The 16274-nt window shown below is 44.6% G+C and overlaps 1 protein-coding gene across 1 annotated transcript in view; it reads left to right on the top strand.

The window, feature by feature from the left end:
• The window catches only part of USP8 (ubiquitin specific peptidase 8), a 488166-nt gene that overhangs the window by 98324 nt on the left and 373568 nt on the right, over positions 1 to 16274 (top strand). Inside the window, exon 4 of the mRNA XM_069222544.1 lies at positions 8866 to 9019. Coding sequence (XP_069078645.1) covers positions 8866 to 9019 — 154 coding nt within the window. The remainder of the gene's footprint in view (positions 1 to 8865; positions 9020 to 16274) is intronic.

Here is a 16274-nt window from a genome sequence, read left to right as displayed (position 1 = left end):
AGAGTCAGCTCCCCTCTCACAGCACGGTTTAGGAGTATACTCCCTATACTTTCTTATACCAAAGAAGGATGAGTCACAAAGACCAATTCTAGATCTCTGACCACTCAATCTATTCATTCTCTCAGAGCATTTCCATATGATCACTCTCCAACATGTCATTCCCCTTTTACAGCAGGGCCACTTTGTGACTGCTGTAGATCTGAAGGACGCATACTTTCCCATTCCCACTCACCCTGCACACTGCAAATACGTACGATGTGTCATTGCGGGGAAACATTATCAATTCAAGGTCTTACCATTTGGGGTGACAACTGCTCTCAGGGTCTTCACAAAGTGTCTTGCAGTAGTTGTGGCATTGCATTCCTCAGAAGACAACACATACATGTATTTCCCTGCTTGGACGATTGGCTCATCAAAGCCAGTAACATCCAGCAGCACAGTAGACCTTCACCACACTCTGGATTTTACAATCAACTTTCTCAAATTCCACTTCCAACCTCTACAGGTATATCCCTATCTAGGGGAAGTTCTCAATACTCAGTCTGCTTAAGCATATCCTATCCCAGCTCAGATTCAAACTTTTCAGATTTTCCTTTCACAGATACAACAAAACCACTCTTACACAGTGAGGACAGTGATGCAGTTATTAAGGATGATGGCATCATCTATTGCCATCGTTCCCCATGCCAGACTACACATGCACCCCTTACATCAGTGTCTATCTCGTCAGTGGTCTCAGTCAAAGGGTCATCACCAAGATCTAGTGTTGTTGGCCCACCAGACTCACCACTCTCTGCAATGGTGGAATCCCACCAGCCTTTCCAAGGGACAGCCCTTTCAAGACTCTGTGCCACAGGCCACTCTGACTACGGATGCATCACAGCCAGGTTGGGGAGCACAACTCAACAACCTGACAATACAAGGTTTATGGGATCTAGTTCAGAAAATTTCTCACAACAATTATTTGGAGTTACAGGCAGTCTTTCTAGCAGTCAATGCTTTTCTACCTCAGCTCTCCCACCAAGTGGTGCTAGTCTGTACAGACAACATGACGGGCATGTATTAACAGGAGGAGGGGAACACGGTCTTCTCAGTTGTCCCTTCGTGCCCAGACAATTTGGAAATGGGCAATTCACCACGACATTCACTTACTGGAAGAGTATCTCCCAGGTGTGGACAACCAGTTTGCAGACCTCCTCAGCAGGATGCAGCTACAAGTCCACGAATGGGAATTTCACCCGCCAGGATGCAGCTACAAGTCTACGAATTGGAACTTCACCCGCAAGTACTTCATCAGTACTTTCAAAGATGGGGGACGACACCAGCAATAGACCTCTTTGCCACTGTAGAAAATTCAAAATGCCAAAACTTTGCATCCAGATACCCACACCCTCAGTCCAAGGGCAATGCTTTATGGAGGAATTGGTCAGGGATATTTGCTTGCGTTTTTCCACCTCCCCCACTCATTCCGTCTCTAGTACACAATATGAGACAAACATCACTCACCATGATTCTTATAGCTCCCACATCACATGTTCACGTCAACTTGTTTCACAACACTGTTGGATCTGTCTGTCGTTCCTCATTCAAAGTCACAGTCAAATTAGACACTCAGACCCCAAGACACTCAATCTTGCGATATGGCTCCTGAGGTCGTAGAATTCGGTTATTTGAATCTCCTCTTAAAATGTATGGAAATTCTTACGGAGGCATGTACACCTACAACTAGACAGTGTTATGTTGCAAAGTTGAAGCAATTTTGTTTGCTATTGTCAACCTAAACACATTGACCCACTGTAAGCCTCAATTCAGGACATTGTTTGATACCTACTACATTTGTAAAAGCCAAACTTAGCATACTCCTCTATTAGACTTAATTTGACAGCTATAGCTACTTACCTTCAGAACAGACAACATATCTCTTTATTCAGGATTCCAGTTATTAAAGCCTTCATGGAAGGTCTCAAACGTGTCTTTCCGCCCAGGGATCCCCCAGTCCCATCATAGAACCTACATGTTCTTCTCACTAAGCTCATGGGTCCACCTTTTGAGCCTTTCTATGCATTCTTGTTCTTTGCAGTTTTTGATGAAAGGTAGCCTTCTTGGTAGCTATCACTTCCCGAACTGGGACTCACACATCACCCCGCATCAAATCTCTAAGAGCTTTGAATCATTGATTGCAAGAATTCAATAATGAAGTAAACAAATTAAAAATTTCAATATTTTGTTCTGTTCACAATTCTGTATTCATCAGTAGTTTCCGCCAATCCTGTCACAATTATTCTTACGCAAACCTATCACAGTTTAATATTTGAACAGTTTCAACAATCTCAGTGCGGCACTTCACACCAATTCACCTAACTCAGTGAGGCATCCTCTGATGTAACTCTTCACTGTTTATAGCAGTTCAACCTCCGTTACAGTTAACTTGCACACAAAAGTTTACAACTCTAAGGAAAGACAATAAACAAACAACTTTTGTCTGCTCTGCTAAAAGATTCAAAGTACTCTATATATACAAGAAACAATTGGAAATAAGGTTTTAACACTTTCAGACTTCTTTACAAATGTTGACCAGAAGAAAATCACTCTTATATAGGCTTCCCTTTGTGCAACAGGTATTAATATACTCACAACAAACTGTTATAGTCTCTATCTCGATTATGCAATTGATGGTACCTCACAAATCTGCCCCACAAACCTTAGCAGACAAAGAACACCACAATTTCAACCATCACAGAATCTTGTACTACTTTGAGTCCATTAACAACTTCAGCTGCTCAAGATATACATATCAGCATAAACACAACTATTTTAGCGACTTTACCATGACACAAATGCACAACTTCAACATAATGACTGGCTCTTAATCAGACAATTACAACGCATGACCCTATTAATACTTGCATCACGATTCTAAACTGGGGCAAATTAATTCTGCTCTCTTCTCCTGTGACATAAATTGTCCTCATGCTATAACTTGAAGGAGCAGGGTTTTTGTATCTCAGTCTTCGGGTATCACCATTAAATAACCCTCGCCACTTGTAGTATGGATCTTTGCTCGTTGACAAGAAGTAAAGAGCGATTATATACATAACAATATATCAACAAAGACGTTCAGTCATAAAGAGAATTAGTGTAAGTTAAAGGATTTTATTTTCAATTTTTACTCTTTCATCTGCTTATTCATTACGTATTAATCTTTAGATTTCAGCATTATTAGTTAATATAATCCATCAATTGATATTTGATTATAAAATGTTTGTTAGTATCACGGTTAATACGTCACAGTTAATATAGTAAAAATACAGCAAGCGTGTTCCATAAAGGAAATTCCCTAATTTAAATTAATTTGAAATAATGAGAGAAACAAGTTGTCATTTCACATACCCAATAAAGACTTTACATATCAGACTGGAAGATTCACAGCCATAAATCAGCAGACATAAAATATAGGCTAAATAACCTCTTATATAGAGAAGTTTAAGAAACTCTCCGGCCTTAACCTTGTTTCACAACACATTAAGGCTCTCCGGCCTTAATGTCAGGGAATGAATTCCACGGCTACTCTAGGAACACACACTAATATAAATATACAAATTTTGTATTGCAACCTTATTTTCTTCAATCTTCTTCATCCTCCAATAGAATATCAGCGATCTCGTGGGAATAGGCTACTTCATTATTTTCTTATAGGGACACAATAGGCTTTCAGACATTAAACCTTGAAAAGTTAAATTGTTGATATTTTACAGTCCAGACACTTCTTCCCAAGAATCATCCTTCCAGTTGCCTCCTCTCCTCCCGGTGAGAACCCCTTATAAATTGTCTAATACATAACAAACACCTATTTGCTAGGTAACACAAAACATCTGGAAAAAATACATTTGTAATAAAAAGAAAAACATTGTGCACAAACTACTATTCAATGTGAAAAACAGGCCTTTCAATGTTAATTCATTATTTTTTCAGTTAACATGGCATCAACAGTTAGGCTAACTCAAATCAGCACTTTGTTTATTAGCAGCCCTATAACATTTAGATATAATTTCATAGTGTACATTTTGCATTTAGCAAATGTTTTACTTAAACGTAAGCTCCTCATATTATTAATAGAACCATTTTGTCAATGAATAAAATTTGTGTCAGCAGCCTCCTGAGGTGGAATCCTGCCTGCAGCATTGGCCAGTGTCTCATTACATCTTGTAGGAGAGGAACGGAACAGGACCCAATGGCAGCCTGGTCATCCTCAACTAGCGACAATGAAAGCCGTAGCACACATACTGATTGAGTCACTTTTTGACTTTGATATGTGTGGCTTGATGACTATATCTAGTTAGGTCACAAAAAGGGGGGTGATCCTAGAGGAGACATTATACATGTTAAATTGGATCTTGGATTATACTGCTAGATTCCCCCTAGGAGGGAGGTGTTTGTGTAAGAAACTGATTGGTGAAATGACAAAGCCACAGCCATTGTAAAGTCAGTGGCTCTCAGTATCTTAAGAATTTTCACCTAGTCTAGTTTTAAGGTTCATAGACACTTAATTTCACAAAGTGTTTGGGGGGAATTGATTTTGGGTCCTTTAATGGTTCAGCTGTGAGTTTACAGTTCACCTATGATAAGCAAAGTGCCAATCAGAAAGTTACCAGTACATCCATATGAAGCTAAGCACCAGACAATCAAAATATAGAGGGAGTAAATTGCCTAAACAATAAGTCAGACAGGGTTTTTTAATGTGTTAAAAACTTCCCCCAGTGTCCTTTTACTCCAGGAAACACATCTCCTTGGCACTAACTCTAGGTTCTTGGAGTGATATGGGCACAATAGGCTCTGCCTTTCAGATTACACCAAGGGCTCCAGAAGTCCAACCATTTTATTGCACATATCCTTTCCTGTGGCAGTGGCAACACAGGGTTACTACATTTGGGCAGATGGAGGTGAGCTCCTGGACCACAGGGTAGTATTTATGCCCCTCCTACATTGATAGAAGGTATATTTCAGGGCTCCCCCAACCTCTTATTAAAAGGATCCGTTGAGGCAGATGGCCATTGGGGGAGACTTCAACTCTGTTATTCATTTGGGTCATGGCAGTATGGGCACCCATGCACACACCATGAGTACATGTCTCCCGAAATGGGCTGCTTTGCAGTGTTTGTTGGCTAAAGCATCGAAAAGATAAGAGGTTTACCCACTGCTCATATTCAGTCAGTCGAAGTCTAGATTTGACTACTTCTTCACGCATCACATTTTAAGGGAGTTGCTAGTTCACACTTCCTACCATGAAGCCTTTTGGACCACTCCCTGATAGAGATAGTAATGACCAGCCTATTTTGAAGCAATGGTGGCAAATGGTCTTGGCGGTTGTCAGATGAGGAGTTTGTAGGATTTCTGAGGAATGAAATATAATGCTTATTTGAAACTAACAATTCAGTTTCCTACCCATTGGTATTATGGGAATCCCTCAAAGCCACGATAAGTGGGTAGAATAATAGCATATATAGCCAGGAAGAAAAGAGGGAGAATTAAAGGTTAACACATTAGAAGAGGACACTGTTAGGCTGTGGGGGAACATTGCCAGTCGCCTGCAGAGGAATTCATTCACCCTTTATGGTTAGTGAGAGAAAGGCTGAAGGCCAAACTGTTAGACTCTTCTAAATTAGCCAGCCTGGTTGGCTAAGTGAGGGATTGGATAGGCAAACTAATTTATTGACTTGCCATTAGGAACGCAAAGGCTAGATGTGTCTCCAGCATTCAGGACCCAATACTTGAGATCTTCCACGCTCCCATGACATTGCAAATGCTCTCACTAATTGCTACCAGATGTGATCTAAGAGACAAGGACAGCATAGACTAGAAATAGAGGCCTGTGCTTTGTGACTTGCCAAAAGCTAGGATGTTAGAAGAAGACAAAGAAGATCCAACCTCCCAATTGAGAAAGGGGAAGTTTTATAGATCATGAAAAACGTGCCTTTGGGGAAGTAACAGGGACCTAACATCTTTCCTCCTGATTTTTTTAAACAGAACACCTTGAATGAACCCCCACATCTATGAAGAGGGATCTGCCATAATATTTGTGTGGTGCCAAAATGGTGGTTTCATAATTGCATAATTCTTGATTTGGCAGAACAGGGAGCTTGCCTTTGGCTTCTTGAAATTAGAATGACTAGCAAAATAGGCAATGGAGAAAGGGCCATGCCACATCATTCACAGAATGTTGTATCAGGCACTGGAATGCAGCTGAAATGTTTACCGGCGCTGGAGCCTTCAATGGCAAATGTAGTTGCTCTGTTTGGTGTGCACAGCCTCTCTGGTGGCATTATCACTAAAGGTAAACTACTATTCCAATAACGCCAAACAGGATCCCTCAATATGTTTTCAAAATCTGGTCCACTTAATGAGAACATTGATGAAACACTGCTTCCCATTCTAACCTTTCTTTTATAGACTGCTTGTCATTCTGCTTGTGTTACAGTCCAGAGGATCCTCCAGAACCCACCCTGCGGTGTTCCTTAATGTCTTAAAAGCCAGCCACACAGCACCATTACATTTCCTGGAAATAAGAGCTTTGTGATAAGGTAGTTAGCTAATATGTTGGCACAGGGAGTTACTATTTAAAATATCAGATAGTACCACTGGTTTCAAGACACTCATTGTAACTGGCCTGTGGTAGTAAGGGTTTTAACTGTGTATCTCTACAATCACAACTGAAAAGTATTTGTTTTGACTGTCGTGATCTGAGGCGTAAGATTGTGACTTTTTGCAGTCAGGAAAGTGGCAGAAATACACAATGGACATGTTGGCATATTATCAGGACATAAAGGAAAACTCCACACACCTGTAAGTGATGAGTTTCTCTTTGTATTTAGAACAGAGGAAAATGAATGCGAGGTATACCTTAGTCAGTTGGTGGTGGGTCAGCACTCATTGTACTTAGTAAAGCTCCTTGCCTTGAATGCCATTGATCTTGTCCCAGTTGAGAAAATGAGTCTGGGGCTATACTCTAGGTTTGTCCAAGTAGGGAAAAAAAGAAAAGGTTTGAACACAATTCTTAACCTTCACTGGTTTACCAACCATCTTAGTCAAATAGTTATGGTAAAGGCAAATGCTGTCCTTTCTGCTTTTGGGAGATCGGCTGTGTTCCATTAGCTCCAGTGTCCACACCTTCACATCTCAGTGGCCACCTCTTTGACAGATCTTGCTTTTTTTGTTTTGGGAGGTAAATTTACGGACAACATCTAATACTGAGTGATTTCCTTTGTACTAATTTCTACCCTCACTGCCTTCACCATTATCCTATGATTATTTCTTGTCTGTGGTGAAAGATGATCGACATGCCCTTCACATAATGGGAGAAAATGATAGTTCCTGTTATGCCCTTCTATCGCCCACATGCTTGCTGCCTTCAACTCAAACCATCCCGTAATAGATTTTGGTCCTCCAACTCAGAGGCTCCTGTAATAGATCTTCGGGAGATGTCTTCTCACACACCAAATTGTAAATGATGTGGTGAGGCTTCAGGCAGGGATGAGCTTGGGAATATGGGCCCCTCACATAGAGCACAAATAAACAACCTTTCTGACGCTCACTTGGCTATGCCACTCACTTAACTTCCCCCTTTATATCACCTTGTATCTCAACATATAACCAATTATCTTCAACTGTTTCAAAATATTTCAATATTTCACTCCTATGGGAGCCAGTAATGGCATGTGAAATTGCCTGTTTGTAGAAAAGAAGAAAACGCTCTTTAAGGAAGGAAAATGTGAAGCGTACCTACCCATGAAACACTTAGCTGTAAATCTATCAATGTGCTCCATTCCAGTTTCCACCAGTGTGTGTATGCAAAATATTGTTTCTAAATCCTGCATTAGGTCAAGAAAAGATGTGGTAACTAAGAATTCATAGCAAGGTTAATGTGCAGAAATAACATTTTGGTACCATACTCTAAACTCTTCGGCCTTGTCTAGCCTTACGCTATGGCATCGGACGCTTTTACAAAAATCGTAGACTTTGACTTAAGTGATCGAAGCATAGTACTTGGTCATAGTGAATTGCTTTAAAAATGTGGCTAGAAGGGTCAGTGAGTTTAAAAGCTATACCCTAACTATGCAGTAATCTTCAGGTCACAAGTTTGAAAACTTTGAAGGACGACTAATCTTGATAAATTAGGTAACATTGATAGTATAACTACAACTTTATAGCAGTAGTATCTCTAATAAACAGTGCCAGAAGAGTATTATTAGATGCCATACAAAAATAAGATATTATTACAAAGCATATTCTCAGTGTTTCAGTTCTAATAACATTTGCTGGACATTTTCCAACCTTAAAGATGCATATTTGAAAATTACTATTTGCTATCTAAAGTAACATAATGTAGTCCTTATCTTTTGTTATTTAAAAGATACACCTAATACAAGAAAAGTAACTACATGTGCAATTGCACTGTAATAAAACACTAAATATACATTTTTTACATTACAAAAATCCCTTTCTTACTTTATTTTTTAGGTCACCAGGAGATTCTTTTTTTAGAAGCATTTGCACTGAATGGATAAAGGATGTAGATTTTGTACCATAGTTGCCATAAGAATGTAACCAACATTTTATTGTATTACACATGAATCCTAAAGTATTAGCGGGGAAAACAGATATTGCCACGGGGGACTATATTTGAGTCTTAATAGTAGTAAAGGGTTTGGTATTTCAACTGTATTTGCAATTGTCAGTAAGTTATTTAAGTATTTTATAAAAATGCATCTTTCTAGTTAATTCCATGTTTATACATTTGATGAAGTGGGGCTCAAACTATCCCTAGTGAAGTAATTTGATTAAAAATAGAAAAATATAATTTTAAACTAGATATGAAGAAGCTGAAGTTCGGAAAAAGCTTGAAGAAAGAGAAAGACAGGAGGAAGAGCTCCAGAAAAAGCAGGAAGCAGCCAAACGTGATGCAAGTGTCTTGGCCATTAAAAATGCAGACGAAGGTCCAAATTCTAAGACTAAGACCCTGAAGGTATGGTTGATTCATAATGATTTCCTGATTTGTGTGAAAGCACACTGTACATATTTGTCCTGATTAAGTTTAAGATCAGAATCAGCTCACTTTGTAGCTATGGTGCTGTATTAAGCTGTGCATTTGATCAAAGGTTTGAGTCCTTAATACATAGCTTGAATAACGAACACCAGTTTCCCAAAATGCCAGGTGTGATGAAAGTGACTCCCTATAACCTCACATAGTTGATGCTTTTCCTCATGCTTGGCCTGACAAAATTCGCTTAGTTGGTGGTGTGGGGCTCTGAGAAGTGCAAGGAGTGCAAAACTATAGAAACAAGCATTGCATAGACAATAGGTCTGGCCTTGGCAATCTCGTACGATTTTTTTGTTCTTGCAAGCAGATGCCACAAAAGAAAATAACATGTTGCCACTGCCTAAATGTTTCACCCATATGCTTGCTATTACAATTGGTAATTTTAAAAATAAATTACCTAATGCGTAAAATGTTTATTGAACAGTGTAGTTGCATCCTTAGTAGCTGTAATATGAACAGATTTTTAGAAACCCTTTTTTTGGGGCATAGCCAAGCCGCCGACCATGATGGCCGCACAGCTGTGAAGCTCCTTGAGCAGCTCCCGGGTGACTGAATGGATTGGGCCACCACAGCATGATTTCCTGATGAGGACGCTGGCGGAGCGGTGAGGATGAGCTGGTGTATGGGGGCGCGGCTGGCTGTTTGGAGGGGCGCAGTGACACCTGTTTGGTGCCCATTCGGCTCGTGCGCCTTGGAGGTCCAGAGGTGAGTGGGGCCTTGGGCAGCGCGGTGCTACCCGACGGTGTTGGCGGTTGGTCCTCCCTCCCACCTGCGCCCAGTCTGACATTGGAGGATTGCCGGTGCTGTTCCCCCCCTCCCCCAACTCCCCACTCCCACCCCACACCCCAGGCCAGAGTTGGTAACTCCTGTGTGGCGTTGCCGGGCCTCCATGGTGACATCGCGGAAGGTGGCTGCATACACAGCCCACTGTGGAGGTCTTGGGGCCCCTGCCCGGGGTGCTGTGGGGGTGTGGTGAGCGACTGTGGCCCTGGAGCTGCTGGTGTGCTGTTGAGCAGGCCTCAGTGAGCATGCTTGGAATGGAAACCCCTGGGGTCTCCCCGCCACGGGTACTGATCATTGTCTGCCATAGTGTAGCTGAGCGGCTGTGCCAACCTCAGGACAACTAGAGTGGGACGCTTCTGCTCCACTGCCGCACTGTTGGTGCTGTGGGTGCGCTGTTTAGGAGCATCCATCTGGCTGCCTTTTGGTAATTTGGTGCCCGGGTGGTTGCTGTTTGCCTGGCTCAGAGGGGGGCAGTGTGTGGCTTGTGGGTGCTCAGCGCACTTGGGGCAGTGACTATGGAGTTTTTAGGTCTTTGCCCTCTCTTCGACATGGGCCGCGGCGACCCATCACAGCAAAACTTCAATTTGAGAAGCAGACGCAGCTTGGCTTGGCTGCTACACCTTTGAGGGGTGATGATGGTGCTTATGATGGCTTCATACGTGTTCAAGCAGTTGGTGCGGAGGATACAGTGGCTGAATTGTGCACCGGGTTCCGAGCTATTGACACTAAATTTGATTCCTTAACCGCTAGGTTAGACAACATGGGAAGCAGGCTGGATAAGCAACCGACCAGTGTAGAGGGAGCGGAGTGCCGCATCTCTACTGTTGAGGATGGGACAACAGCGTTAATGAGGCGTCTCGAGAAAGTGGAGGGCAGGTTAAAAACAGTAGCTATAAAAAGCAGAGACTTGGAGGCTATGGGGCGCCGCAACAACCTTCGCATCTCTGGAATTTCTGAAATCACTAACACTGGCCGGCTGGACCTGTTCATTTAGAACCTTCTGGTGGAGTTGCTGGGGCACCAGAGCTTCTCCCAGCATTCGTGGTGGGGAGGACACATCATACTATGGGACCGTGATCTCCCCCTGGAACACCAGCCTGCCTCATTATTGCGCGTATACTAAATTATAGGTACCCCGACACTGCCCTTCACCTGGCCAGGGAAAAAGGCCCTTTGCAATATCAGGGTCCTGTTGTGCCCCTCTTTCCCGACTTTACCCCTGTTGTTCAGGATGCCAGGCAGACATTTTCTTAAGTCAAACAAGCTCCACAGCATTCTGTAAACAGCACCCAAGGCGTGGCGCATCTCCCTGTGGGCCCACTCTGATGCATGAGAATGTGGATACGGGGCTCGCTTCCAGCATGGATTTGTTTCCTCCGGACTAGAGCTGATGGGCCTACTTGAGAAGGTCCATTCTGTACAGGTCTGAATTGACCTCCCTCGGTTGCAAATGTTAATGACATTTTCCATTACTCTGTCACCTTTTTCACAGATTCCTTATATGGATTGCCCATTCCCATTCCTGTCTGCGGTCTGGGAGCACCTCACAGTTGCTTTCCCATGCTTGATACTGAGATATTAGTTGTTCTGTTGAAAATGTCCCTGTTGAGGGTTATATGGGATTCGCTTGGCAGTTATAGGCCGGGTGTGGAAGTGGGTGGGTTGTTTTATTTCAATGGATTTTTATGTTTGTATCTTTCTATGTTATGCAGTGCAGTCAACATTTATACCTTTCACTCTCACATATGACCACCCGCTCCCCTCAAGAAGGCAACTAACGCTCCTGTGGTGAAACAGTCCCTGAACCTCACCCTTACGTCCTGGAACATACGTGGCCTCAATAACTCCTACAAAAGCAAACTGGTGCTGCAATATCTCCACAGGCCTAAAGTGCAGATTGCTTTTCTGCAAGAGATGCACATCCCTGCCGATGTGCCCTTCTTCCAATCCACATGGGGCTCCCGCAGTTACTTTGCTAGTTATAGCACCTATTCCCGGGGGTATGTATTTTGGTGCATAAGAGTGTACCGCTTAGACCACTATCATCCCATTCTGATGGCAATGGTAGATGTGCTATGGTTTCAGGGCTGCTCGACAATCTCAAGATTTTACTTATAAACGTTTATGCTCCAAATGTTGACACGTCTGAATTTGTTTATGATCTCCATTCCCACATAGATCGTTTTGAGGTGAACCACATTGTGCTGGGAGGTGATCATAGTGGCGAATAACTTGGCGCTAGACACTACCTCTCATGCCCCGGCATCTAAACCCCGATCCCTCTGAGTCTTAAATGACATCTGTGAAGCCTTTGTCCTACATGACTCTTGGAGATCGTATCATACTGACGCCCTGGCCTGTACTTTTCGTTCGGTGCCCCATGGCACCTAGTCGCGTATTGACTATTGGCTCCGTACTAGTACTGTCACTCAGTGGGTCACAGCTGTCAAGCACACTGTCAGTTCACTCACCGGTACAAATAACACTTGCTATTCCTGTGACTGGGTGCACTAGAAAACTCTAGAGGTTCCCTGACAAGGCACTTCAGGACGCACTGTTCTACGCAAATCTGAGGATAGCGATGATGGAATTTTTTTAGGTTAAATGAAGGTTCAGTGGGCACTTGGGCGGTGCTGTGTGATGCTTTTAAGGCATACCTCAGGGGTATTTACAAATCTACACATTCAGGGATTCTGCACAACATACATCGCAGTCTAGCCCGAGTGCAGTTCCAGCTCACATATCTTAATCAGGAGCCTAGGATGATGTATGTTATATACCAGCTCCAACGGTGTAAACTATTGCTTGATAAATGTAATGAACTGGCATAAAGAGAGGCAAATTACATGGACAAGTACGCTAGGGCATGTAAATATGGTGAGGCAACAGACCTGGGAAGACGCTGGCCAGACTCTCACGTCCCTCATACCCCGCGTCAAACATACTTGAAATTAAGAGGTCGGATGGTAGCCAAGCTGTCTGTACTGCAGCGGTCCAACCTGAGCTCTTTACATACTACTCCCGCCTGTACGTGGCCCAGCCCACACCACTGTGCCCCGCATTGCATAAATACTTATGCGAAATCGCAATGGTGTGGTTAACCTCTGCCCAACAGCAATTTGTCAGTGAGCCTTTTTCTACTGAGGAGCTTATACAGGCAATACATTTAGTGGAAGGGGTACACGCCCCGGGACTTGATGGGTTTACTGGGATATTCTATAAGAGATATAAAGACATACTGAGTCCCCGCCTGTTCTCAGCGTACACAGAGGCGTTGGAAGCTGGGGTTCTCCCCGCAACAATGCGTGAGGGGTTACCACCCTTTTGCCAAAACCTTCTAAAGATCCTCTCCACTGTGAATCATATAGACCCCTTTCCCTGTTAAATTTTGACAATACGATTTTGGCCAAGATGATTGCCACCTGCCTCTCCCTTTTATTAGAGAGGATCTTTTATCCTGCTCAGCCTGGCTTGATTCTACACTGCTCCACCTCCCTCAATCTTTACACTGTTTTTGCGGTGCTCAATAGAGTGTCCCCCGGAGATACCGGCAGCTATTGCCTTACTGGAGGCCGAAAAAGCATTCAACTCTCTTTAGTGGCCCTTTTTGCATGCCGTCCTATGCAAGCTTGGTTTTCCCTGAGGTTACACTGATTTGATCTCTCTGCTGTACTCGCAACCCATGGCTGTCAAATGTCTTATGAGGACACTGTCCCCTTTTTTCCCCATAACATGCAGTACCCAGCTGGGGTGCCCTCTTTTCCTCTTGCTTTTTACAATAGCAATGGACCCACTGGTGTGCCAGTTGCGGGAGGGGCACACACAGAGAGGATTTCAGTTTACCAGCAGGCCGCGCTTGGTCTTGCTGTGTGCCACTAATCTCAAACCCATACTAGATGAAGTAGTCTGCTTTAATGAATTCTCAGGTTTGCATATTAACTGGAGCAAGTCAGAGCTTTGTCTGCTGACTGACAGTACCCTTCTGCCCACAGTTGAGTCCCCCCGTGACGGTGTTCTGATTCCGCAAAGTACCTCAGTATTCATATCCACAGAGACAAGGACCAGGTTGTTTGTTTAAATTATGGGCCTGCAGTGGAGAGCCTCACTGCCCAGGTGGACAGATAGCTGAGGCTACCACTGTCTATGGTCTGCCCCATTTCACTTATTGAAATGGTGGTTCTCCCACAATTCCTATATCTCTTTTTGAACATTCCTGTGCAAATTCCTTTTTCGCGACACTCTGAGGTTTGCTCATTCGGCTGGTATGGGTGGGCAGGCATCCCCGTGCTCGCTGGGTGGTCCTTACCCTTCTATACAAGTGGGGTGGATTTGGGGTTTTCCATCTTTGGCTCTACTATCCTGTGGCGCACTGTCAGTATTCACACTACTGTTACCACCCTGACTCTGGCCTTCCCTATTCAATTCCAGAGTGAGATCTGGCGGCTTCTGTCCCCCTTAATTCCCTCTTGTCTAGGGTAGTCCCCCTGCACTGCAGAGATATCCAAACTCTTTCTACTCTAGCTGGGCATGGCGTAGACTGGTCTGCCTACTTCAATGTGGCACGCTATATTCCTCAGCATTGATATTGATTAGAAACCCTTTTTTGCCTATTACACAGGAGGCGCTTGTTCAGGGAACATTACAAGCCCTCAAACTTCAGACCCTAGGTGATGTCTTTCCAAATGACCACATATTCTCGCACACAGTGGATACCTGCTTCACAGATGTCACCCACTTACAGCACTTTGTACTTTGTTGCCTAAAGAGCTCTTACCGTGCACAGCACCCCACTTATCCACTGGGTCAGGCCGATTTTGCCCCACTTACCTTAGTTGCTACAGTGGACTTAGGAGCATGACTGGTCTCCAAACTATATTGTGTATGTATTGAGGCCCTCCCAGTCTCTGATTCACGACTCAGACAGTCCTGGGAAAGGGACCTGGGACGTCTCCCATCCCAAAACATTTGGGGGGCGTGTTGTACACAGAGCCGGTTTGTCTCCTTTAACCAGCGCCATAAGTTGATCCATTTCAAATTCCAGAGAAGAGCTTATATTACCCCTAGGACACAGCCCGCATTGATCAGAACCGCTCCCCTGACTGCCTCAAAGGCCATGCACCGACTGATGACTTTCCACACCTGACCTGAACCTGTCCAAATATCAGGCGCTTTTGGTGTGAGGTGTTTGATCGACTATCAAGTATTGTAGGATGGCCTCTCCGTTCTGATTCACTCATGGCTCTTCTTGTTTGCATTGAGATGTAACAAAATCTTGAAGGCGCCTCACAGCTGTTTCACTCTTATTGGCCAAATGTGAGACAGCACTTCTGTGGGGCACCAAACGTATGCCATCTGCCACTTCCTGGTTAACAAGTCTTACATATTGCGACACGAACAGTGAACTTTAGGCATCGCTACAGCCTGTGGCACCTAGGAACCCTTGTTCTGAACATGCTGACTCAATCTTTCTCTATGACACTGCTCATGCTCCTGTCCTGATTAGTCATTTCAAATGCCATGAACCTGTTCACCCTGTACCTGTCATAAACAGTAAGGCCTGTGCTCTGGAAAAATGACTTGCCATTTGCAAGTGAAACAGGTTTCACTGGACCTGCATTGCCATGTGTTTGTTTGTTGCATTTGAAAACGATGAATAAAGTGTTTAAAAAAAAAAAAGAAACCTGGGGTTGTGGCCAAGATGGCGGCATGAGCGGACGTGTTTGTCCGAGCTCCGCCGCCTAGGCCTCTGACACAGCTTTGGGCACCTGCGGAGGTCCGAGCGGCGAAGCAGAGCTGCGTGGCTGGTACTGCCGGCAGCAGGCGGGCGTGGCCTGCGGCGGTCCAGGTGGTGCGGTGGCCCTGGGACCCGGTGTCCGGGTGGCCACAAGAGGTGGCGCGGCGGCGGCCCGGGAGGGCGCCGTGAGGCTGGTGTTCGCCGGGGGCTATGATATGCCCCTGATGTGGCGCGGTGCGCCGAAGCCACGAGGATCATTGGGCCTACGCCTCTGCTTGGAGAGACGAGTTCGGCTGCACGCTTGGGTGGCTGGATCTGGCCATAGAGCGGCCCTTGATGGTGCGGGCCCTGGGGCCACTGATTGGCGGTGCAGGCAGCCCACGGTGGACCTCCCCGGAGACGAGGCAGGTGGTGCGGCAGAGAGGAGACGTGTATTGCCCACAGGTGGAGAGGTTGGCGGCGGCTGGTGAATTCGGTGGGCCTCGGGTGGCCCGACCCCTGGGCATACTTGTGAGGAGGCTTCAACTGAGCTAGACCCACGGAGCGGTGGGGAGCTGGAGGGATGGCGGCCGCTAAAGGCAAGCGTGTATGGACGGTCACAGACATGCTCACCGGGGCTCGCCCAGTGCCGGGTGGGGCTCCTGAGGGGCCGCCTGCTGCAAG

Source organism: Pleurodeles waltl, chromosome 3_1 (genome assembly GCF_031143425.1).
Source record: "Pleurodeles waltl isolate 20211129_DDA chromosome 3_1, aPleWal1.hap1.20221129, whole genome shotgun sequence".
In the NCBI taxonomy this organism is placed as follows: domain Eukaryota; kingdom Metazoa; phylum Chordata; class Amphibia; order Caudata; family Salamandridae; genus Pleurodeles; species Pleurodeles waltl.
This window is presented reverse-complemented; position numbering and strand designations above follow the sequence as displayed.